Genomic DNA, 25,901 nt, shown 5'->3' with positions numbered 1-25,901 from the left:
TAAAGAGATTACTTTTAAACCCTGTGACAAGGGAGGAGGGATAGTGGCCCTGAATACACAAGATTATGTTTCACAAATTGAAGTCATGTTGAATATCCCAGAACATTATCAACATGTTGCAGTTTATCCAGAAAGGAGAATCAGAAGCGACATACTATGTTTTACTCAGAATGCCCTGAATAGAGGTACCATTTGTAAACAAGAGTTTGACTACCTTAACCCACCGTATACTAGTATTCCTGTGCTATATGGGTTACCTAAAACCCATAAAAGTATTCTTCTGCCCCCATATAGGCCGATTGTTTCGACAATTGGTTCAATTACTGAACCTCTGTCGAAATATGTGGACAAATTTCTTAAGCCACTTGTTCTGAGCTTGCCAGCCTATATTAGGGATACTGGTCATTTCATTAGTATTATAGAAGGATTGGCATTTAATCATCAGTCAGATGTACTCGTTACGATGGATATCGAAGCGCTTTATACCTCAATCCCCAAAGAGTTGCACTCAAAGCAGTTAAAACAGCTCTAGAAAGGACAAATAGCCACTGCGATAATCTATTTGTGTTGGAATGTTTGGGTACAGTCCTTCAGGAAAATTACTTTGAATTTAACAGATCCATCTATAGACAGGTGCAAGGAGTAAGCATGGGCGCAGCTTGCGCCCCTAATGTGGCCAATATATATATGGGGGAGTTTGAGAATTGTTTCATCCACAACGAAATTGCCCCCTTTTTTGAAAACATCTTTCATTGGCATCGTTATATTGACGATGTCTTTTTTATTTGGAGGGGGCCGGAAGAACAGTTGGATGAATTCACTCTGTGGCTCAATCTATGTAATCCTTTCCTCAAGTTTAGTACCAATAAAAGTAGGAACAAAATCGAATTTTTGGATATTTGGATTATGGCATTGGAAGGTTCAATTGAGGTGTCACTCAATACCAAGCCCACGGCACGCAATACTCTCCTTAGATACGAGAGTTTCCATCCTCGATGCCAGAAAGATGGGATACCATTTAGCCAATTCTTGAGGTTGAGACGCAACTGTACGACCATGCGTAACTTCGAATTACATGCTGAAGAACTTAGAATGAAATTGCTGAAACGAGGCTATCCACCTAGATTACTTAAAGACTCATACAAGAGAGCTAAATATTATAATAGGGATGCGCTCTTGAACAATGACACCAAGACTAGTGAGCCCAAACTGGTCTGTGTGACTCGTCATTCCAACTTCAACAACCAGATTCGACAAACTGTATGTTCCCAGTGGCACATACTGAACTCAGGATCCAAGGGACTAGCTATTCCTAAACCCACTTTTGCATTTCGCAGAAATAAAAATCTAAGGAACCATTTAGTCCATTCTAAACTTACATCCAGGGATCAAACTTTTCAGAAATCTATCACAGGGTCGAATCCCGTTCTTGGCACCCATAAATGTGGGCATTGCCATGCCTGTGAGTCAGCGATTGTCTCCTCAGAATATACATGGGGTAAAAATAAATTCAGTGCAAAAGAAATGACGAACTGTAGATCATCTAACGTGATCTACCTTATTCTATGCCCCTGCCCCATGGGGTATGTGGGCGAAACTGGCCAAGAGTTCAGATTCCGACTTAGTGAGCACAGGTCGGCCATCAAAAATAACAAAAGAGGAGCCCCCCTTGTGGCCCATTGGCAGGAAAAACAACATCTTTTCAGTGATCTGAGGTGGAGAATTTTGGAAAAGGTTCATAAGCCTAATGATAACAATATTAATGGATATAGAGCCAAAAGGGAAGGTTTTTGGATTTACACTTTGCAAACAGCGGAATCGGGACTCAACGAATCCATACCCTGGCACAATGCCCTTCTATGAGATTTTTTCTATAAGTCATGGCTCTTGATCTCTATTTTGCCTACATATTCAGTTTAAAAAATATCTGCTTGACCCTTACATTTAGGGTCTTTTGGCCGTATTAATCACAACTTCCCTTCCCTTGGAGGTTGTTGTTTATATTCATTTCTTCGAATCCCTTTTATATTTTATTTCTCCATTTTTCCTTTTCTCTTTTCTATCCCCGGTTTATTATGTCTTGTTATTATTTTAGGTTTTTATTAGTTATTGGTATTAGTTTCGCGATTTTACGGACTTTTTCTTTGTATCTTTAATATCTATCTTGTGGGCTTCTGGTGATAACATGGTGTATGCCCTGAGAAGTCTGTGACCTCCATTCGGGCGTTTCTAGTAGCTTCTATGAACGATATAAGGCATCGCGTCTAGTCCGCTTTCTACCTCTGGGCTCGCACATGCGCCTGGGTGTTGAGTCCGCTGTTGCTATCTGTGTACACCCAGGTGCGGGCTATCGCTGTTGGGCGGGTAGACAGTATTTATAGGAGAGGGCTTTTAGGCAAAAATTCTCGCCCTGGGTACTTTTATCGCTGGATCCACGTCGCGATATTTTGAAGGAAGACGCGTCATCTTTACGCGGTAAGAGCCATGGATATTATTAATTCCCCTCCCCTTTAAAGCGGGTTGTTTGTTTATCCAAACGCAAGCCCCATTGATGTTACTTTTAGCCATTTACTTTTGGCTTTTCTTTTTTCTTATATTCATAGCCACGGACCCCTATGAGGGACATATACCGTCTGGAGATATTCCAGGAAGCTGGGCCTCAAATCTTTATCGCTGGTTCCTTAGAACTACCGCCTCCTTGTGCGAGCCTTTGTGTCCATTCTCCGTGATATTTTTCTCACGGTAGGTTTCTGTTGTACTTCGGGGTAGATTATGAGCGTCAGTAGTACCTCTTGACCCTGTACCTTAGTGTGACTCACAGTGTTAATATAGATTTTCCTCTTTTGAAAGGAATCCGATATTTGAACGCTGCAGTCAGCAGGATAGGATTTATCCTTATTTCTCGAGCCCTTGGTTTAAGGGGTTTAATGCAGATTGTAGTTAGGACAGAGTGAGAAGTTTGGTGGGACCTTGCATAGAGGGTGGTTTCGCTGAATATCTATGTGTGGGTATATTGGAGGTTTAGTTCCTTTTTTGAAGTGTTAACCCTCCCACTTATGTTATTGATCTAATAGGTAGAGATGCCCGTGTTTTCAGTTGGCTTTGAATTGTACTTAATCACCTCATCTTCTTATAGATTTCATTCCCATGCATCTGTGAACATCTGTATCAGAACTTAAACGTTTGATTATGTCTCCTGTACTGATCTAGTGGTATGTGCTCTTTGGATATTTGTCTTGACACATCACATGCAGGGAAATATTGGTTTCCGGTGGTGTGTGCATTTTTTCACATGGTGTTGGTTTTAACTCTACCTATACTTTTTCTTTGTACATTCTGGTTCTTCTCTTTCTTGTTTATCATGGTCCTAAGATATCTTTATATTTTGATGTCATCATTTTTCTTCATTAATTTGTGTAGTTCTTTCTCTTTCACGTACTTTCTGCTACAATCTAATTCTGGTGTATCTTTTTTCCTTGGTTGTGGTTTCCCAGCAGTAAAATATTGTTTATTATTAGCCTTATCGATAGTTTGTCCCATTGTCCCTACAGATACTATATAAGGACTCAATGTAAAGATTTGAAGAAACAGCCCTGACCCAATATTGATTTACGCTGTATGAAATTTTTCAAACTGAATTTATTGGTATACTTCCTATGCTGAAGAAGATACTGAAGGAAGTGTATACATTTATTGCGCCCTGACGAAGGATTGGTGGATATCGGTCCTTTTCCAAAACGCGCGTCGGCGCTTCTTTTCTTTTGTTTGTTTGCTGTTCTGTATATATATTATTGTCAATTATCTGTAACTATTTGTTATTGCTGTCTTTTGTAAATTGTCTAGTGGTTTGACTGATGATGGTCTGGATGGGTGTGTGAGTGTTGGATGTATTGAGGTTATGAGAGGGCTGTGTTACATATGTTTAGAGATGTAAATAGAGTGTATATATATTGATGTCTTTACTGTTTTTGGATTTATTAGTGACAAAAAAAATAATAAATAGACATATGCCTTTCAAATAAAATTCTCTGTTTGGGACAATGATGATATTTGAAAAGAATTGGAGTTAGTACCTAAATGTATATTGTGTTCTTGGGGAGGTTTTCTTGTTTTCGATTATGGAAACCAGGGCCAATCCACTTTGTATGTCCGCTCCATCGCGGTCAGCTATAATCTTCGACTTTGCCCTGCCCAGTGTGCGAATAGATGTCCGTGGTTTGCCCTTTGATCTTTTCGGCTCAATTTTAAAATGTTAACAATTCAGAACTCCAGTTAAGCTGATTGGATTTGTGTTGTTTTTGTGTCAAATAATCAATTAAAACTTACTCTAGTTTTCTAAATAGATGTGGGATTTTTCTTGTGATGTGTTTTCACTTTTCTGCTCTTTAAGAGCTGCATAAATACTTTACACATGCCTCTAAGTTAAACCTGGATGCTTTTGTACCAAGCTACTAGAAGGTTAAGCACAGGTTAATTTAGTGACTTTTACGGTTCACCTTAACAAGGACTGTGACTGTTGCTTGAGAAGGGTTCACGCCCCCTCACCTAACAACCCAATTTCTCAGAACGCACAATACCATCTTGGGTACAGTCAGGTTCATCTGTAAAATGCTTAGCTCATCCCTTGGTAGCCTCAAGCAGCCAAGTTTAATCAAAGGAGCAAGTGTAGAGCATTTAGAAGTGCCAAAGCAACAAAGTAAGAAAGTCACACAACGCAAAAGAAATCCAATGCTAATTCTTTAAATTGATCCTCTTTATGAATTTCTGGACACCAAAATTAGCAAAATCCAACAGAGGGTTTCCATAGATATGGATTTCTAAGTAAATCATAATTACTTCAACATTCAATCAGCACTGTTAACTGCAAAGTTTGGAAACTTTCTAAAACTCTAAGAGAGTTGTGTTCAACTACTCCGAACCGAGACAGGTGACCAACTCTGACAGGGGAGGTGAAAAGGCCAATAAGGAATAGTAAGACAATTACCTTTTCACCAAAGCAGTCTCAAGCCCACTTCCAGGCTCAATGGGCAAACATGCATAGACTTCAATAGAGTGGTCCTGATTCAAGGTTTACAGGATGCTGAAGATGATGTAAGATGCTGAAGATGCTGCACGGTCGACGTTGGGATTCCTAGGACTACTCCTTGGTCCACAGTCTGGGTGGGACAACTTTGACAGAGCGGACAATGTCCCTTTAAGCCCTCTTTGGACCAGCAAAAGTTCAGTTGTTACTGAAGTACTGATCTCTGGTCACACCAAAACCAAGGATTTCCTTTGGTGAAGGCTAGTGTCTGTCTTGGTTGGGCATCAGAAATGTGTCTTCCTGACTTAACATCAGTGGCGATCAAGCGATTGTGACTATTGACTAGCCAAGATGGGCTTCCTCAGCTTATGTGTCACTGATGCTGTAACTGACTCTTGGAGGTCACGTCGTCTGCCCAGGGCTCAGGAGCAACTTTTCCAGGAGCCAGGCACCACAGACAAAATCTTCTCTTTGCTAACCCAAGGATAAGCATATGCAGTCCAGTGGTTGGTGCAGCTTCTCTTGCCAGGTCCATGGAACAAGAGCACAGTCCTTCTCAAGTTTTCTCTCCTGTCCAGATGGGATCTGAGTTCTGGGTGACATATTTATGCCCAGAAATGGCCTTGGGGATGTAGAGGTCACTAACCAATGGGATACCGGGTTCTTTCTGGCTTGTGATGACTTCCTGTATTGTTTGGCAACTAGCTATCCCAGAGTGCACTATTTTGCCTACTCCTAAGATGATTGAACCTTTCTCTCTGTGTGTGGGGATTGGTAGCCCACCCTAGTGGTGTGCCTACCTGAGGGCTACACGTCCATAGAAAAACAGATTTACCAACTAGTTTCCCCTCTAAAAATATATGTCCTATACTTTAATACACCAGCACTCTGCCTTAAGACTCCATAGGCCTGATGTAGGGGTGACATATATATTAAAAAGGGAGGTTTGAGCCTTGCCATTAATTTAAATGGTAAAGTTGAGTTTGTAGTTTAAAACGGCTGTGCCAGTCTGGAGTTGCAGGCTGAGAGACATGTTATCATGTTGTCTCATTCAGTGTGACAAAATAAGTGCTGCAGCCCTGTTGGTACATTTTAACCTATAGGCCTAGTACCTCTGGTACCATAAAAGAGGTACTTATAAGTAAGTAAAGTTAGCCAATTGTGTATAAGTCAGTCAAACATATACTGCTAAGGGTCAGAGCACTGGCACTGAGGTCTGGTTAACAGGCCTCAGTGGACTTTTAGAATCGAAAAACCAGCAGCATCAGTCCAAAACTTTGGGAGCGACCATGCAAACACAGGCTTTTCCTTGCACTTGAAAATAAAACGGTTTCTAAATCTAGAAAGGGAATATCATGGCAGATAAACTGTGGTGACAGGAGAAGCAGATCAGTGAAGAAATGCATAAAAGCTAGATGGTAAAAACCTCAAAGACTCAAAGTATTAGCTGGGCCAGCATACATGTTAGACCTGGCACCTTGGCGTGAGTCTCCCTTCCACTTTTTGCTGATGTGCCTCCGATGTTTTGCTGGTTTTCCGATACTCAGGGCACTGCGCCACGGCTGATCCGTGCCGCAGTGCAAGTGCTCCCTACTGTAAACTGTACATACGATTGGTATCCATGATTGGTGCATTGGATTTACTGTTAGTCCCCAGTAAAGCGCACGAGAGAGTGCCGGGGCGTGTAGATGCCGATACTGCTGGTGGGCTTGCAGCGCTGGTTGCGCCACCCACCCGAGCAGCCGTAAACTTGTGTCTGGGAACTGCGACCGCAGAACCCGCGTGCGGTCTCGTACTGTCACGTTAGCTGGGCAAGTGTCCCCACTTGCCAGCCCCGACCCTTCCCTTGACTACATATTAGTCACCCCTATGGTAGGCCTGCGGGCAGGGTGCATTGTAGGTGCGAGGTAGGACAAGCCCTGATGTGCGTGGCATGTCCTGGTAGTGACTTACAACGAAGACCGTATTTCACTACTGAAGGCTACCTGCTCCATTAGGCCAGACTGAGCTGCGAGGATTATTATACCCTATAATCCCCGCAGGCTCAAGGAGCATGGTAGTGAGTCATGTTTAGTATGCCTGGACTCAGGATGATGAGATATTTCTTGTAGTCAAGTTTATTTCAGTATCCTGGGTTTGCAAATGCTACTTTTAGAAAGTTAGCATTTGCTTGCCTAACCATTTCAGTTGCCTCTGCCAGTATGTGTATCCGACTGTCTGGGATGTGTGAGTGACAGGGCTGGAGGGATGACAGGTGGTGAATGCGCAGATTACACCTTAGTGGGAGGTAGGAGTGCCTCGTGACTCGAACTGTCACTGTGCTCGGCCACCACAATGCTGGCTCCACCCTCCTGGGGAGCGGCGGATGACTCTGCCGGCACCTGGCCCAGGAAGGGCGAAGCCCCCATCAACAAGGTACTCTGGCCACTCCTGTCCGGACAATGCTGGCTCCACCTCCTGTGGGGCGTCTGATGCGCCTGCCCCTCACCCTGAAAGCAGAAGCCGGAGTACACCCGCCGGGGTACCCCAGAACTGAGAGTGGCTATGCAAAGGCCCCCCTGGCCTGCGAGAACAAAAGAATTGGCCTATAAAAGATGGAGCCCTGCTCCTTGAAAGTTAGATCCAGTTTGGGCCACAGAACGACTCTGCCCTACGAGAAGGACCGCGAGAAGACAAAGAAGGGTGCTGACTCTTGCTTGTGTCTGGTGCCTTGCTGCTGAAGGAGAGGAAGACAAAACGACGAAACGACTTTTGTGCTACTTTGTGCCAAACTCTGCAAAGAGATCTCCAAGGGCTTGGAAGCTGAACTTGCCCCCTGACCAGCGTCCCAGGACCAGTGGACGCTAAACCCCCCTTGGAAGAAAGCGACTGCGGGTGCTGATCACCGCCGCAGTACCGACAAAGAGGAAGCTCCTCTAAGGCATCCACTCCCTCCCGACCACCGTGACCGGGGCCCAAAGCTACAGCGGAAGCACAGTGAGGACCAGCCGCCGCTGGCCCGAACATCGTGACCACACCTGCGCTGGGAGCCCGAGAGCAAAGCGAAGGAGGACCCGTCTGGTCCGAGCTATCGAGGCGACTGCATAGCGAGCCGTCCCTCACCTGCAAGGACAGACTATTGCCTCACGAGAATCCACAAGGTCGGTAGCCTGCCCGACAGCCCAGCTGTGAGCCCACAGCTGCACCGACATTTGGCTGGGTACGTCCTGCACTTGGGGACCGTACTGCCACTTGTCACCGCCACACAGCCGCCGACTCCAAGGTCGGAGCAGACGACGAAGAGAGGACCGTGCCGCCACAGAGCACCGCTGCCCCGGACGACCAGTGACCTGCTCGGCAGAAGAGCCGCAACGATCAGCGACACCGGGAAGGCAACGCGACGTGGGACAGATCCCCTGGAAGCCGCTGGCTCCCCAAAGAACTTTGTTTAACACCGGCCTACGGGCCTCACAAGAACTACGATAAGAACTGTGGTAATCTAAAGCTGATATCCTGCAACCGTATCCGTAAAGTTATTGACTGTATTCACCAGCCTGCGTAAAGTTTATATAAAGAGATATATTTTTACAAGAATACAGTCTGGTCTCGTTGTGTGGTGGGTTGGTTGTAAAGGTGTACTGTTGCAAGTGTTTAACCCTATGTGCCCCAAAGATTAGCCTAAGACTGCTTAAGCCACACTACCTAGAGGGTAAGCAGAGGTTGTCTGGAAGGTAACCCTCAGCCCTGACGAGGAAGAGAGAGTCCCTGCTTGTCGCTAGTGCTTGCACTGCGCCAACTAGAGTCTCCCCCTTCCTACATTGGACGCAGCGGTGAGGATTTTCGAATTTACACTTGCGATAGTTATACCTGAGCTTCTGACCGCTACACAAGGATTACGGTACAGTTACTAAACCACAGACTTTGCTTTTGGAAAAGAAGATTCCGAGTGCAGAAACCATGCCGGGCACCAAGAGCCTGGATGGAGCGGAGTCCACGACCTCCGAGGTTTTGGAGGTAGAGTGGGACCCCACCAAAGTGGATAAATATTCCAGGGACGAACTGAAATTCTTTTGCAAGAAACTCAAAGTTCCGCACGCTGGCTGCAAAAACAAAACGCAGCTCTCCAAGGCCCTGAAAGCCTGGATAGAGTCCCGAAAGACCCCGGAAGAGCAAGACGTCCTCGCCGAGCAGAACGCAACGGAGGAGCAGAATGCGCTTGGGGATCTGATCGATCTCGAGCGGCAGGACAGCGAACACAGCTTTGGAAAAGGCCTGTCGCCAGAGGAGCTGGCGGACAGGAAGGAAAACCGGAATCACGAAAGAAAGTTGGCAGAATTGAAAATTCAGCTGGAGCTTGAAACGAAAAGAATGGCGCTGGAAGAGCGAAAGCACCAGATGGATTATGAGGTGAAAATGAGGGAGATAAGTCTCAAGGAAAGAGGCTTGGATCGTCCTCCCTCTGGTGGCAGCACATCGCCAGTGCAGGTAGAGTCAAGAGTGCATATCCCGAAGGACGTAGTCAAGGAGTTCTTTAAGGGGGATGACATAGGACAATGGTTTAGGGCATATGAGGTAGCCATGTCCTCCCACCGGGTCCCTGAGAAGGATTGGGGAGCGGGGTTGTGGGGAAGGTTCCTTAGCGAAGGGAGAGATACCTTGCTAGATTTGCCCGTCGAGAATCAGAGGTCCTATACCCACATGAAAGAAGCTTTGTTGAGCAGGTACGGGCTTACCCCTGAAATGTATAGACAGAAGTTTAGGGGGTGTACTAAGCGGCCTGGGAATACGTATGTGGAGTATGTGACTTACTTTTGCCGAGCACTGGATGGTTGGGTGAAAGGTAACAAAGTGAATGATTTTCAAGGTCTCTTTGATTTAATTGCATGGGAGCACTTGTCTGATCACTGTTTTCCTGAGTTACGCCAACATCTGATCGATAGCAAGCTGTCCAACCCGAGGAAGCTTGCTGAGGAGGCGGACCGCTGGCTCAGCACCAGGGTCCACAAGGGTCCCGTGGGAGATTCCGCCAAGAGTGGGCAGGGTCCCCAGCAGAAGAGTGGGGGGGACAAAGGGGGAAAACAGAAAGGGTTCCAAAAAGGCCCCCAAAGTAGTTCCCAAGGGAATCCGCAGCAGGGTTCTCAGCCTCCCCCACCCCCGAAGCAGAATGGGGCCCCGACAGGTAAACCTGTTCCAAAGGGGCCCTTCAATTGTTTCAAATGTGGCGAGCCTGGGCACATATCGAGTGACCCCAAGTGTCGCCTATTTGGAAAACCCGCACCCACTGGTGCTCCGCCCCGACAAGTGACTAGCGTTCACCTGGGAGAAGAAATGATGGTCCCGGGGGGTGGAGATCCCGTTCACATGACCCTGGTCTCGTTAGGAGACAGCGAGATGATCCCTACGAACTACCTGCCCTCTAACACTAAAAAATATGGGCAGGTGGTGATCATCAATGGTAAGGAAGCCGAGGCTCTTAGAGACACAGGAGCCAGTGTGACTGCAGTGAGGCAGCACCTGGTGTCTCAAGAGCAGGTTGTACCCCATGCCTACTGTAGGGTTATCAATGCTGATAATTCCGAGAGCCAGTGTCCGATGGCTCAAGTTCCCTTCGAGTGGGGGGGGGTCTCTGGTACTCTGCAGGTCTGTGTGAGGAAAACCATGCCTGTTGACTGTTTGCTAGGGAACGACTTGGAGCACTCCCCTTGGGAAAAGGTGGAGAAAACGACTCACCTGCGGATGGTGGGTCTGCCTGACTGGGCGTGCGTGACCACACGGTCGATGGCAGCCAGTAAGGGTGATCGAGAGATCCTGGGGCCTGATGGAGAGGCCCAGGAACCGGTCTTAGGGAGAAGGCGCAGGGGGCGCGGGAAACCGGCCCCTGAAGTTCCTACGGTCCAGGAGGAGGCAGACCTTGAGGGGGATGCCCTGGAGCCTACGGGGGAACAGATCGCCGAACTGGGGGACCTGCCTGAGCTGACCCATTGGCAGCAAGAAGGAGGACCCTCCAGGGAGGAATTCTGCAGGGAGCAGAAAGAATGCCCTTCTCTCGTGGGTATGCGGCAGCAGGCTGCAGACCAGGCCAATGGTGTTCAGGCCAAAACACATTACGTGTACTGGGAGAATGACCTCCTGTATTCGGAGCCTAAGGCTGCTGAACCTGGGTCAGCCCGTGTGCTGGTGGTACCCCAGAAGTTCAGAGCCTTCCTACTGGGTCTGGCTCATGATGTGCCTTTAGCAGGACATCTAGGGATGGACAAGACCTATGACAGGCTTGTCACCCACTTTTACTGGCCCCAAATGCATAAGAGTTCCGATACTTATTGCAGAACCTGTCCGACTTGCCAGGCAAGTGGGAAGACGGGAGGGAAGAACAAGGCTCCCCTCCAACCCTTCCCTGTCGTCGGTACGCCATTCCAGCGAGTGGGTATTGACATCGTCGGGCCTCTGGACCCCAAGACAGCCATGGGCAACAGGTTCATCCTGGTCTTGGTGGACCATGCCACCCGGTACCCTGAAGCCATACCTCTGAGGACAGTGACGGCTCCCGTGGTGGGGCGTGCACTGATGGGAATTTTCTCACGAGTAGGATTCCCTCTAGAGGTAGTGAGCGACAGGGGGACCAATTTCATATCGAAATATATGAAATCCCTTTGGCAAGAGTGTGGCGTAACGTACAAGTTCACCACACCTTACCATCCCCAAGGTAACGGGTTGGTTGAAAGATTCAACCGAACCCTCAAAGGCATGATCATGGGCCTGGAAGGTCCGATGAGGCGTAAGTGGGACGTCCTCTTACCATGCCTACTGTTTGCATATCGCGAGGTGCCACAGAAGTCCCTAGGGTTCAGTCCCTTTGAGCTACTGTACGGTCACCCCGTGAGAGGACCGCTGAGTTTGGTAAAGGAAGGCTGGGAGCAATCTCCCAGGAAACCTCCCCAGAGTGTATATAGCTACATGCTGGCCTTCAGAAACCAGACCAGGCGCTTCAGACAACTTGCCGAGGCAAATCTGGAAGCGAGCCAGGAAGAGATGAAGCGGTGGTACGATCAGAATGCCACTCTGGTCGAGCTTCAGCCTGGACAAGAGGTGTATGTCTTAGCCCCGGTGGAGCCCTGTGCCCTTCAAGATAAGTGGACAGGACCATTCGAGGTTGTGGAACGGAAAAGCCCCGTGACATACTTGGTGGACATGAAGACGGCCAGGAACCCTTTGCGGGTCCTACATGTCAACCGCCTCAAGCCCCACTTGCGAAGGTCCGAAGTGGGCATGTTGTTGGCAACCGATGACGGAATGGAGGAGGAGTCAGAGCCTCTACCGGACCTCTTGGTGGCCTGTGAGAAGGATGGGTCAGTGGATGGAGTTAACCTCTCACCCTCCCTGACCGCCGAACAACAGGAGGATTGCCGCCAGTTGCTGGGGCAGTTTCCAGACCTGTTTTCCCTGGTTCCGAGTGTCACAGATTGGTGCGTCCATGATGTGGACACTGGAGACAGCTTGCCGGTGAAGCATAAGGCTTACCGAGTGACTGACAGGGTACGGGCCTGCATCAAGGAGGAGGTCTCCAAGATGCTTGCCCTCGGGGTGGTTGAGTCTTCCAGCAGTCCTTGGTCCAGCCCCGTGGTCTTGGTTCCGAAGGCTGCTGCGCCGGGAGCCACACCCGAACTCCGGTTCTGTGTGGACTACAGAGGACTCAATTCAGTCACGAAGACTGACGCGCACCCCATCCCCAGAGCTGACGAGCTCATTGATCGGCTAGGGGCTGCCCGGTTTCTCAGCACGTTTGATCTGACGTCTGGGTACTGACAGATCGCCTTGACCGATGGGGCAAAGGAGAGGTCAGCATTCTCTACACCAGATGGGCATTTCCAGTTCCGGGTCATGCCATTTGGAATGAAGAATGCCCCTGCCACCTTTCAGAGATTGGTCAACCAGGTGTTGGCTGGGCTGGACGAGTTCAGTGCCGCCTACCTGGATGACATCGCGGTGTTCAGCGGCACCTGGCCCGAACACCTGCGACACCTCTGGGAAGTGTTGATGGCCCTGCGCAGAGCAGGCCTCACAATCAAGGCAAGCAAGTGCCAGATTGGGCAGGGTTCCGTGGTGTACTTGGGACACCAAGTTGGGAGTGGCAAGGTAGCCCCCTTGCAGCCCAAAATCGAAACCATCCTGGCTTGGGAACCCCCCAAGACCCAGACTGCAGTGAGGGCCTTCCTGGGGCTCACTGGGTATTACAGGAGGTTTGTCAAGGGCTATGGCACGATCGTGACCCCCTTGACAGAGCTGACTTCGAAGAAGCAGCCCAGGAATGTGATTTGGACTGACACCTGTCAGAAAGCTTTCGACACCCTGAAGACTGCCATGTGCACGGCGCCCGTGCTCCTGGCCCCTGATTTCTCCAAAGAGTTCATTGTGCAAACAGACGCTTCAGAGCATGGTGTAGGGGCTGTTCTTTCACAGATGACTGAGGAGGGCTTTGACCAACCCGTAGCCTTCATAAGTCGGAGGTTACTTCCACGGGAAAGTAGGTGGAGTGCAATAGAGCGTGAAGCATTTGCTGTGGTCTGGGCACTGAAGAAGCTAAGACCCTACCTGTTTGGGTCTCACTTCCGAGTTCAGACGGACCACAGGCCCCTCAGATGGTTGATGCAAATGAGGGGTGAGAACCCGAAACTGTTGAGGTGGTCCATTTCTCTACAGAGTATGGACTTTACGGTGGAACACCGCCCTGGCACCGATCACGCCAACGCTGACGGTCTGTCCAGATTTTTCCGCCTTAGTGATGTGGAACTCCCTGGGGAAGGGTAGTTCCCCCCACATTTCAGCTGGAGGGGACACGTGTTAGACCTGGCACCTTGGCGTGAGTCTCCCTTCCACTTTTTGCTGATGTGCCTCCGATGTTTTGCTGGTTTTCCGATACTCAGGGCACTGCGCCACGGCTGATCCGTGCCGCAGTGCAAGTGCTCCCTACTGTAAACTGTACATACGATTGGTATCCATGATTGGTGCATTGGATTTACTGTTAGTCCCCAGTAAAGCGCACGAGAGAGTGCCGGGGCGTGTAGATGCCGATACTGCTGGTGGGCTTGCAGCGCTGGTTGCGCCACCCACCCGAGCAGCCGTAAACTTGTGTCTGGGAACTGCGACCGCAGAACCCGCGTGCGGTCTCGTACTGTCACGTTAGCTGGGCAAGTGTCCCCACTTGCCAGCCCCGACCCTTCCCTTGACTACATATTAGTCACCCCTATGGTAGGCCTGCGGGCAGGGTGCATTGTAGGTGCGAGGTAGGACAAGCCCTGATGTGCGTGGCATGTCCTGGTAGTGACTTACAACGAAGACCGTATTTCACTACTGAAGGCTACCTGCTCCATTAGGCCAGACTGAGCTGCGAGGATTATTATACCCTATAATCCCCGCAGGCTCAAGGAGCATGGTAGTGAGTCATGTTTAGTATGCCTGGACTCAGGATGATGAGATATTTCTTGTAGTCAAGTTTATTTCAGTATCCTGGGTTTGCAAATGCTACTTTTAGAAAGTTAGCATTTGCTTGCCTAACCATTTCAGTTGCCTCTGCCAGTATGTGTATCCGACTGTCTGGGATGTGTGAGTGACAGGGCTGGAGGGATGACAGGTGGTGAATGCGCAGATTACACCTTAGTGGGAGGTAGGAGTGCCTCGTGACTCGAACTGTCACTGTGCTCGGCCACCACAATGCTGGCTCCACCCTCCTGGGGAGCGGCGGATGACTCTGCCGGCACCTGGCCCAGGAAGGGCGAAGCCCCCATCAACAAGGTACTCTGGCCACTCCTGTCCGGACAATGCTGGCTCCACCTCCTGTGGGGCGTCTGATGCGCCTGCCCCTCACCCTGAAAGCAGAAGCCGGAGTACACCCGCCGGGGTACCCCAGAACTGAGAGTGGCTATGCAAAGGCCCCCCTGGCCTGCGAGAACAAAAGAATTGGCCTATAAAAGATGGAGCCCTGCTCCTTGAAAGTTAGATCCAGTTTGGGCCACAGAACGACTCTGCCCTACGAGAAGGACCGCGAGAAGACAAAGAAGGGTGCTGACTCTTGCTTGTGTCTGGTGCCTTGCTGCTGAAGGAGAGGAAGACAAAACGACGAAACGACTTTTGTGCTACTTTGTGCCAAACTCTGCAAAGAGATCTCCAAGGGCTTGGAAGCTGAACTTGCCCCCTGACCAGCGTCCCAGGACCAGTGGACGCTAAACCCCCCTTGGAAGAAAGCGACTGCGGGTGCTGATCACCGCCGCAGTACCGACAAAGAGGAAGCTCCTCTAAGGCATCCACTCCCTCCCGACCACCGTGACCGGGGCCCAAAGCTACAGCGGAAGCACAGTGAGGACCAGCCGCCGCTGGCCCGAACATCGTGACCACACCTGCGCTGGGAGCCCGAGAGCAAAGCGAAGGAGGACCCGTCTGGTCCGAGCTATCGAGGCGACTGCATAGCGAGCCGTCCCTCACCTGCAAGGACAGACTATTGCCTCACGAGAATCCACAAGGTCGGTAGCCTGCCCGACAGCCCAGCTGTGAGCCCACAGCTGCACCGACATTTGGCTGGGTACGTCCTGCACTTGGGGACCGTACTGCCACTTGTCACCGCCACACAGCCGCCGACTCCAAGGTCGGAGCAGACGACGAAGAGAGGACCGTGCCGCCACAGAGCACCGCTGCCCCGGACGACCAGTGACCTGCTCGGCAGAAGAGCCGCAACGATCAGCGACACCGGGAAGGCAACGCGACGTGGGACAGATCCCCTGGAAGCCGCTGGCTCCCCAAAGAACTTTGTTTAACACCGGCCTACGGGCCTCACAAGAACTACGATAAGAACTGTGGTAATCTAAAGCTGATATCCTGCAACCGTATCCGTAAAGTTATTGACTGTATTCACCAGCCTGCGTAAAGTTTATATAAAGAGATATATTTTTACAAGAATACAGTCTGGTCTCGTTGTGTGGTGGGTTGGTTGTAAAGGTGTACTGTTGCAAGTGTTTAACCCTATGTGCCCCAAAGATTAGCCTAAGACTGCTTAAGCCACACTACCTAGAGGGTAAGCAGAGGTTGTCTGGAAGGTAACCCTCAGCCCTGACGAGGAAGAGAGAGTCCCTGCTTGTCGCTAGTGCTTGCACTGCGCCAACTAGAGTCTCCCCCTTCCTACAATACATATTAAGACTAAAGACCACTGTTCTAAGTTTTATTGATTACTACGCAAACAAAACAATCTATTTCCATGTCTATACTATAAAATGGCTTAAAAAATACTCGTACAGCCAGGTGACTCTTCCGTTCTGGCCTCCCAGAACAGAAGAGTCAGCACAAGTCGTGTTAACGAGGAGCCTAAGTAGGACAAAAGACTCGATGGCCACCCGTTAAAGTATCTTTGTGAATTACAGAAGGTATTGCTGGACCACATCAGAAACAGATTAATATGTCTCTTTCCTCACAATTCCTCTAGAATAAATTCTTTTTGAGGTTTTACACACAGAGACACCCACAGTCTCATCACACCTTTCCACCCTGGTCCTGACCCACAGAGGCAACCTAAGGGCTGAAACATGTCGACCATTTCTTAAGAACATTTTAAGTGCGGGAGATCCGTAACTAAACCTCATAACGCACTACACCTATTTCTAAATAATATCTCGAATCCAGATCTATTAAACTGACACCTGGCTGTACGAGTATTTTTTAAGTCACTTTAACCTATGACCCCAGTATCCCTGATCACTACTGCACTAACCAGGGCTACACCTCCGGGTGGAGGAAGCATGAGCACTAACCCAATGATGATGCTGTCACGTGATCAATAGTAGAGTAGAGAATCAAGATATACCCCTAGTTCTACCATCTGTGCGTGAATGTGGGTTTTTTATTGGGACACTTAACACAAAGAATTTCTAACCCAGTTTATGCAGGACAAGTGATCCATTACCCACTTGATTTTTTGATATAGACTAAGGAAGCTGAATGGATCACAGCTTCTTCTTTCTCCCTCCATTTTGATTATCTATACTATAAAATGGAAAAAATACCGAAATTTGAATGTGTGTTTCCATTTTGCCAATCGTGACTGAAGCTGGATAGCTGTGCATATTGACAGCAGAAGAAGTTAAAAAAAACAATTCCTAATAAAACTTAAATAGCTGCTAATGCTAGTACTACAAAGGTATTGTGTTCTGGCAGGTATGCTCTTTTATTTTACATGGCAGCTTAGGGCAGTAAATAACAAGAGCATCAAGGGTGAGTGAAAATTTGTCGACTAAATGTAGAAATGTACTAGTTGAAACTTCATTCTTGCATCGACACATTCACTAGAAATATATTTTGGGACCAATACCAATAACATAAAACAAACTAGCATGAATACTAATGACAATACATAAATATGGGTAAATTCAGACAGAAATGCCAATGAATAAATATTATTACACTGTGAGTCCTAAATATAACTCTGGCTGCAGTGTTTTCTGCCTCTGATCCTAGTAACCACCCTCCTGTCAACCAGTCTCCCTCCAGTAAATCGAGTGACAGGAACGTACACATACAATGCCCATCTTTCAAAACTTCCCCTCTGTGTGCAACCCTATTGATCATAAACAACCACCTATTCTGCATTCTATCAATTTCATGGCCAGGAAATATTATCAAAACTCCCTCCTTTTGAGCTTGTGGCAGAAAAGTAGAACCAATATGCCCACTTTATTTTTCACTTGACATAGAAGTGCAATCAAGTGTACTTCTATGGGCTTGGACAGGAAAATATTCCTTTATATGACCACCACATTGATTATATAAGGAAAGAACCATCTCTTCTACACTCGCTCAATCCTCTTGTTCTAAAGTACAATTCATACTGCCCCAATGATGTTCTGGCAGAGTGTCCCAAAATGTGCATGTCATTAATTAGTTTAGGGTCGACTTTTACTAGGTAACTAAGAGCGCCATGTATAAATGCCTTTACTGGTTGCAAACAGGGTTTGCAACCAATAAATATTTTTCCAATGCACTAAACCCATTTAGTGATATGGGGCCAGATTTACAAACATTAGGAATACCAATTTCCTAACTGGGATTCTCTCCAATTCGCAATAGGGAATTCGGTATTCCTAATTTATGAAACTCTTTTAATGTATGAAACTCTTAAAATTAAAATATTAATGAGGTAGCTCACAGTTTGTGACCCACTAGGAATCACAGCCATCACTGGGATGGTGGCCAGCTGAGGTCAGCAGACCAACATGTTTGTGATTGCTTTTTAATAAAACAATCTTTTTTTTTTAAATGCAGTCCATTTTCCTTAAAGGCAAATGGATGCATTTAAAAAGAAAAAGAAAGAAACGTTGAAATTTCATTTTTTAAGAGTAGGCATTGGTCCGTAGGATCATTGCCTGTTTCTAAAAAATATTATTATTTACGTTCTCAAAGTGGACCCTTTGCGAATGGCTTACCACCAGTTTTAAACTGGTGGTAAAGTACTACTGACCAGAATTTGGTCACGCAACAGTAATAATTACCATACCAATTCGGTATTTGGAAGGGACACCCTAAACACGCCCCTTTCATATACTGAATCGTAAATGCAAAATGCGATTCGGTAACAAGTTGTCGAATCACATTTTGAACTTAATACACCAAGAAAATCATTTTTCCAGTCGCAAACAGATCAGGCTGTTAGTGACCGGAAAAATCCTCTGTACATTTGGCCCTTGGTAAGATGTTACCAAATCGCTGAATGAGTTTAGGAAACCATATTGATTCCTTAGGTATATACTAATGTTTTGCAACAGTAATCGGGTCTCAAAAAATTAATATTTTACTCTCTACTGGAAAGTAGTGTTAGCCCATTCACAAATGGGTATGGGTCTCCAAGGCACCTCTTCTCCTTTGCGAATGGTCAAAAAACATTGTGGAGATATATACAGCGGAAGGAGAATGAATCTGACCCCACTCAGGTCAGTTTAAAAAGCCCTCACTCACCAACCTGGTTGCCTGTTTGGTGTCATGCTTCATCATTGGGCCCCACTGGAGAGGTCGAGTGCCTCCCAGTGTGCTTTGACGCCAGGATCCGGTTTGCGAGGGTGTATGCAGGTTCCGAGAAGGTGCCTGATGTTGAGGGCGGTGTGCCAATTACGCCACCACCCCCCTCCCGAGATCCATGGTGTGTAACTGACCCATCATCCAAGTGCATATACACTTTTTGTGAGGTTTCCTAATCCAGGACTACCTGAGGTGGAGTTCGCTCTTCCTTCATGCACTTTTTTCACGGTTTTTGCATTCACGTCCCTAGGTCAGGGTGGGCCTTAGAGTGCTCATACCGCCAGGGTTTAGTACACCTTTTGTCCTGATGAATGCCTGGTTAATTCACACCGTTTCAAGGCAGAAACATGTTGACTGACTATTAACCTTCTGGAAATAACCAAACAATTTATTTGGACTATTTTCCTACACTGTTTTTATCTATGTCCTAGTGATCAAACAATAAACATTTTTTTGAGACACTTAAGACATTTTTAACCATCACTATCACCGCTAATTAACTCACTTCACGTCTATTTCACAAAACCCGCTCCGCAGTAGATCTGGCGCCAAAGCACACTGGGGAGGCACTCGGCCTCTCCAGTGGGGCCCAATGATGAAGCATGTCACCAACCAGGTTGGTGAGTGAGGGCTTTCTAAACTGACCTGAGTGGGGTCAGATTCATTCTCCTTTTGCTCCATTTGCTCTTTGAATTGTGTGTTTTTTTGGACACTCTTTTCTTGTTTAAAAGGTATAACCGGGGACTAAGAGTGTTTCCTCATTCTCCCTACCTCTCTTTTTGTTGTTGTGGAATATACAGTGGTCCATACGTTCACATAAAAAAAGATGTAAAAACGTAAAACAAAATTCTTTAAATGCCTGTTTTCCTGTAAGGAAAATGAGCTAGCTACCTTCAAATAAGATTGCTTTATTCAAAAGCAGTCACAGGCATGGAGGTCTGCTGACTGCAGCAGGCCACCATCCCTGTGATGTCAACAAATCATAGTGAGTTTGAATTTGCGAGCTACCTCATTAATATGCATGAGGTAGGTCGGATTCCGACTCACTACCATTCAGATTTTTAGGAAGCGATTGATTGATACAAGTCACTTCTTAAAAATCTTTACAGTTCGCAAATTCCAACTAGCATTTTGCGACCAGATATTAGTACAGTTGGCTGTTAGTAAGATTCATACAAAATTAGATTATCTTGGTGTGCATTAAGGTTAATACTCCAATTGTGAAATTAAAAGGATGAAATTAAAGTTTTTAGAGACTGCAGCAGGGGCTCCAGGGAAATAATAAATACCAAAGTGGAGAGAGGACAGCTCTTCCACATACTCCAGCATACAGAAGAACAGATTGAAACCTTGACTATTATCATCATTGCCAATATATCCTTGTTCGATTATCCTTGCAAAAGAAGCAAAATCAAAGCCAAAGTTAAATACCTCTTCAGCAACAGCCATCGGTTTTGCAAACAGTGACGAGGTCATCAACATGTACCTGCATACATCAGCTATATGCTCACCAGGCACTGTGTCTCTCAAAATCGTGTAAGTGTGATACATGATTATTAAGCAGAGAAATTAGCCTACATGCACTACAATTGTTAGGAATCGTATACGTTTTTATTGATGCTTGAACATTAGTGAAATATTTGCGTACTGCCAAAATTGCAGAGACTGAGTCAATTATAAACACATTAAGGATTCTATATATTAAGTTACGCTGTAGTTATGCATAATCGCATATTTGAAGATTCCATGTCAATAAATTTGGTTGTGGAGGAAGACTCCGGATATAAATGTGCCCATTTTTGACTTGGTGGCCAAGGCTTCTCAAACCTGAGAAGAGAGTGGCGTTTCGGATCACCTGATTGTGTCAGATCAATCCAATTTAAAACATAATGAACTAACTTTGTAATATGAAGGTAACGGGGTCGATATGCTGTTAAGACATGTTTCCACCAGAAAACCTGGTGCAGTCTATAAAGTATCCACACAAATGCAACATCTGAACAATAAATGTTCCATTATACACAATTTAAGCTGCGGACATCTGAAGCAATCAGATCACATTTCCAAAATGATCAAGTAGCCAAACACACTGCTCATATCACATTCATGAATCTTTTGCCCAGCGTGACTGTTTGAGAAATTGTGTCAAGACCTAGATCTATAATTATTGTCCTCCTTTCTTTACAGTGTACAAGGTCAGTCTCATCAGAACAGAAAAGTCAGACAACTATGACACCTATATGATGACCATTACAAACGTCATAAAAGCAGGTAAATACATCACACTTCCCTCTCAAGGGAACCATAAAACACTTAACATCCTCCTATATTTTTTATATTTTGAACAGCAACCTGAATAATCGTTATTTCCCTGAAATTGAGGAGTAGTCACTTTACATCACCTTCTGGGAGTTTGGCCTAAAACAATCCCAGAGCTCTCTTTTCTGCCTGGACCGAAGATGGCTCAGGTCTCCATCCTCTGTGAGGAGCTCTGGGCACATCTCTGGGGTGTACCCAGCATAATGAGCCACTCATCCTGAAAAATTGTTTTTTCAACGGGTTTCACTCCTCTGCAGTAGATGCCAGTCTGTCTGCCTACACAAAGGAATGGGCAGGCAAGTGTGCGATTTCCCTTTGCTTCACCGAGGTTGAAGACTCATGAAGCTGGGCCATCTGGGGCCACACCCTAACCGATCCTGGAAGGAGGAGGTCACACCTCCTCCCTCCAGCAGATCCCTTGTTCTCCTTCCTGGGAGCGCTTCGTACCTCCTAGCAGGGGGGCAGAAAGTTGCCTTGGGAAGAACTGCTGTTGTGTATTCATTAAGCCTACCAGAACTTTGGGGACAAGCAAATAATGACTTTCTAAAGTCACCTTACCATTGAAAGGTACTTTAAATCCAACCTCAGCGACTGTCAGGTTTAATGTAAAAATTACTTTGATACTCTGGAGTACTATATTTGATTGTCTCAAAAGGAGATAGCTATTAGCACAGGGGCTAGTGAAACTCAATGATAGCCAAAGGGGCTATAGGAATGACAATTTCGAGTTTATACTGTCAGGACTTGTACAACTCAATAATTACATGTCCTCCTATTAATATCTAACAATTAGAAATGTGGGATACCAAGCCCTTCCCTAGGGGTGACTTATCAATATTAAAATGAAAGTCCTTGACCTGGCAAAAAGGTTTGCTTTATATTGTCAGATTGGCAGTTTAACCCCTTGCCTGCGTCGGACTGCCCCTGGCCGTCTGACGTCATGGTGGATGTGTGCATCAGACAGCCGGGAGCCGTCCAATTTGTGCACCCGTGGAATTTTCCCGCACCGCGGGGAAATTCCAGCTACGGTCAAGAGGTTAAAAGTTGCATCATTAGGCTGCAGTTGCAGGTCTAGAGTCACGCTTCCACCTTGTCACAGTACTGGTGGCACAATTAAGTCCTGCAGTTCACTGGTGACATTTAACTTACTAGCCCTGGTTATCTCTTGTAACATAGTTAAGTTAAATATACCAATCAGGTATCAGCCAAATCTATATATACATTTAGGGGACAGAGCATATGCACTGGGACCTGGACAGAATGACCTGCTGCATTACTGAGTCAAAGAACCAGTAGCATCAGTCCAAAACCTTGGCGGGTGATTATACAAAAGTGTCAGTTTTTCAGGATGAGTTGCTCATTATGCTGGGTACACCCCAGAGATGTGCCCGGTGAAGTAGTGTGGCTCACTGGTTAGAGGCGGCAGACCCCGAGAGCAGAGGACGGCCCGGGACCTGGGTTCGATTCCCGGCGCGGCAGGTTTCTGGACCAGGGTCAGCGGACTCGATAATTCTCTCGCCTCGGTGCCCACTCTGATCAGCGATCACACTCGGGAACTCTGGGCATTAGCTTGCCTCATCTTCACTAACGGCCCCACCAGACCGCCGGGGATGCCTGGTCTCACCCTGGAGATACCCATTAAGGGACCATCTCTCAGGGAAGCCAGGAAGGGTTTCGCAGCGGTCGAAGCGCCTTGGGACCCTCCGGGTAAGTAGTGCGCTATATAAATGCCTATACATACATACATACATACAGTTTCTTACTAGTATTTTATCCTTCTGCCTAAAATTCATGAGTTATGCTGATGAGAAGCAGGTGTTCAGGTACATGATGCTTCATTGAATGATTGCAAGTTGGCGGTCATAGACTGGATGAGTGCTCTCTCTTTAGAATTAAATATGGATAAGACAGATGTCCTAATGATTTTAGAAGTTAGGGCCTTATTACAATGGCAGTGGGACCACCACCATCAGACTGTCAGTGGCGGTCCCACAGCCATCAGATCCTGCAGGACCATTTATTGCATTATGATGGTGGACGGATGGAGGGCGCACGGAGAGATCAACCTCCACGCATCCGACGGGCTCAAGGAGCAGTTGGACCAGCGGACATACTGCATTCCCTACAATGGTGGCAGTGCCTGCTCAGGCACCGCCACAGGGATTATAATGTATTTTCCGTTTGCCATTTCATGGCTGTTAACTAGCCATGAAAAGGCTAGCAGAAAGTGACTTTGGGGGCTCCTAGCGGGCCTCCTTCTCCCCCGGCCCTCTGCCATGGGCCAAGGGGTCACCTATGGTGATCCCCCTAAACATCCCAGTACCATGTGGCAGGCACCGCATGGTTCCTGCCACATAGTGCATGGATGTTCACACACATGCATTGTAGCATTAAGGCTTTTGCTGCAACCCTTTTTCGGGCCACAGCACAAGCCTCAATGCTACGAGGCATGTTTCCGTCTGCCTCCGCAGCAGTCGGATTCTAATCTGTCTGGTGGGACCGCCGACTTCCTGTCAGCCGTTCCCGTTCCCGACAGGATGGCGGTCAGATGCTCATCTGAACGCCATCATAATCAGGCCCTAAATTCCATTCTGTACTGCCGGCGCCCCTCCCAATTGGGTACGGCTCCAACTCCAAGGTCCTCAGTTTGCAACCTTGTGTTTTTTCTTTGAGAGAGATATTTCTCTTGTTCAGCAGGTCTTCAAATCGTCTTTTACTTGTTTCTTTTTCATGAAGCTGTTCCGCAGAATCTTGCCTTTTTTATCTAATCATATCAGGCTTATAGTGGCCCAAGTAACCATTCTAAGTTGACTGGATTACTTCAGATCGTTATTTCTTGCCTCTTGCATCCATTTTGAATCATCTCAAGCATATACTAATGAATTTGCTCACCTTGGTATACAGAGAGAATTTAACTACCAGTTTCTAAAAGAATTATCTCCAAAGCCAAGCTTATTGTTTTCGGAACTTATCCTTGTTTTGGCCCCCTTTACTTGCAACAAAAAAAATCCATTACTATTAGCCTCCTAGAAAGTTAAGATCTTCAGAATCACGCCTTTTGGCCGTCCCTAGGGTATGCACTGCTTGCACAGGTGGCAGAATTTACACAGTCATTGCGGTGAGGACCACAAATTTTCTACCACCCCACATATAAGTCATAATTAACCTGTTGCATTATCTAGAAAGCATTAGATAGTCTCCAATTAGCTGCTTGGCTGTTATTCCTATTGTTCCTAATACTAACGTCAAGGCACCCTTTTTAGGTCTCGTCTAGGCAGCGCGCATGTGCTGCGCTAGGAGATGACCTTTAGAAATCAGTCTGCTCCTTTTCCACACACTCGTGCTTGGGCTGGCATCTATCTTGCGGGAGCGAGCAGCGGCGCGTGTGCTAATTGCAAACATATGGCTCTTGCGCCGCCGATGCTTGCTCCAGCACAAGCATGAGTGCTTCAAATTCCAGCAGGCAGATACTGTAGAACCTCCCCCACTTGGGATGAGCTTACTGCGGCATGTCATTAAACACAGCGTGCGCCGCACTTTGTTTGGATGACATTTCCATTTATAAAAAGAGTAGCGTGTGTTAAAAAAAAATTGAAGCGGGCGCCGTGCTTTATGTGTGGGCGGCATTTCAATTTTTCGAACAGTAGCATGTGTAAACATTTCATGAAGCGGGCACTGCCTTTCTTTTAAATGGCGCAGCTAGCAACCTTTCCCATAATGAGGCTGGAACGCCTCTTCAATCCTCCCTTCCCCTCCGGCAACATTTGCTGCTGTGCCTGACCTCCTTCCTCTGCTTCCGGGGTCTCCCCGCTCCACCATGGCACTGTGTAGAGCACTGAAAAAGTCAGGAGCAGTTATTAGTACCCACATTATACCAGCATTGTAGCTCGAACCACATTAACCAGAACAAATAATTGAGCATGTTGGTTTTTTAAGGAGAGGCATTTGAAGGGGCAAGGGCTGCTTTCAAAATCAATATAGCCTTGAAAAAAGACAAACAACAAGTCAACTTTGCCAGAGGCAATGAATGCAAATACTAATGACTACATAAATACCAGAGTTTATCTGTTCCACTAGTAATGCATGCACGCATTTTTAATATTAAGTCTCGGCACAAAAATAACGATACTCCCTGAACAAAGCCCACCCATTCATCTCTACGATCCATATACTACCTTAAATGCACCAAAACAACCAAAATCCTCCAGGTCAACCCATAATTAAGAGATGTGGTTTCACAGTCAATTAGCCCTTTCTCTTTAATGTCGTACCCCGATACAGATTGGGACCCAGCTTGATCATGCTGGTCAAGCTATAGCCTACTATCAAACAATCCAAACATGAGGTTTAGGTGTGGTTGATTGATGTCACAGCCCATAGTGGTGGGAGGGGGCACCAGACAGGGATGTCCCTTCTCCCCTCTCATCTTTTCACTAGCCAATGAACCACTGGCTATAGCCATGCGGACCTCTGCTGCAACAGGGGGCATCCCACTGGGAGTTGTCATACATGCGCTTTCCTTATACGCAGA

The 25,901-nt window shown here is 47.0% G+C and overlaps 1 protein-coding gene across 2 annotated transcripts in view; it reads left to right on the top strand.

The window, feature by feature from the left end:
• Positions 1–25,901, top strand: part of LOC147748681 (A.superbus venom factor 1-like) — a 1,130,076-nt gene that overhangs the window by 996,423 nt on the left and 107,752 nt on the right. For both annotated transcript variants that reach the window (XM_086963555.1, XM_086963554.1), the window contains exon 39: positions 21,239–21,322. In XM_086963555.1, the coding sequence (XP_086819681.1) occupies positions 21,239–21,322 (84 nt within the window). The remainder of the gene's footprint in view (positions 1–21,238; positions 21,323–25,901) is intronic.

Source organism: Lissotriton vulgaris, chromosome 1_1, assembly GCF_964263255.1.
Source record: "Lissotriton vulgaris chromosome 1_1, aLisVul1.2, whole genome shotgun sequence".
Taxonomy (NCBI): Eukaryota; Metazoa; Chordata; class Amphibia; order Caudata; family Salamandridae; genus Lissotriton; species Lissotriton vulgaris.
This window is presented reverse-complemented; position numbering and strand designations above follow the sequence as displayed.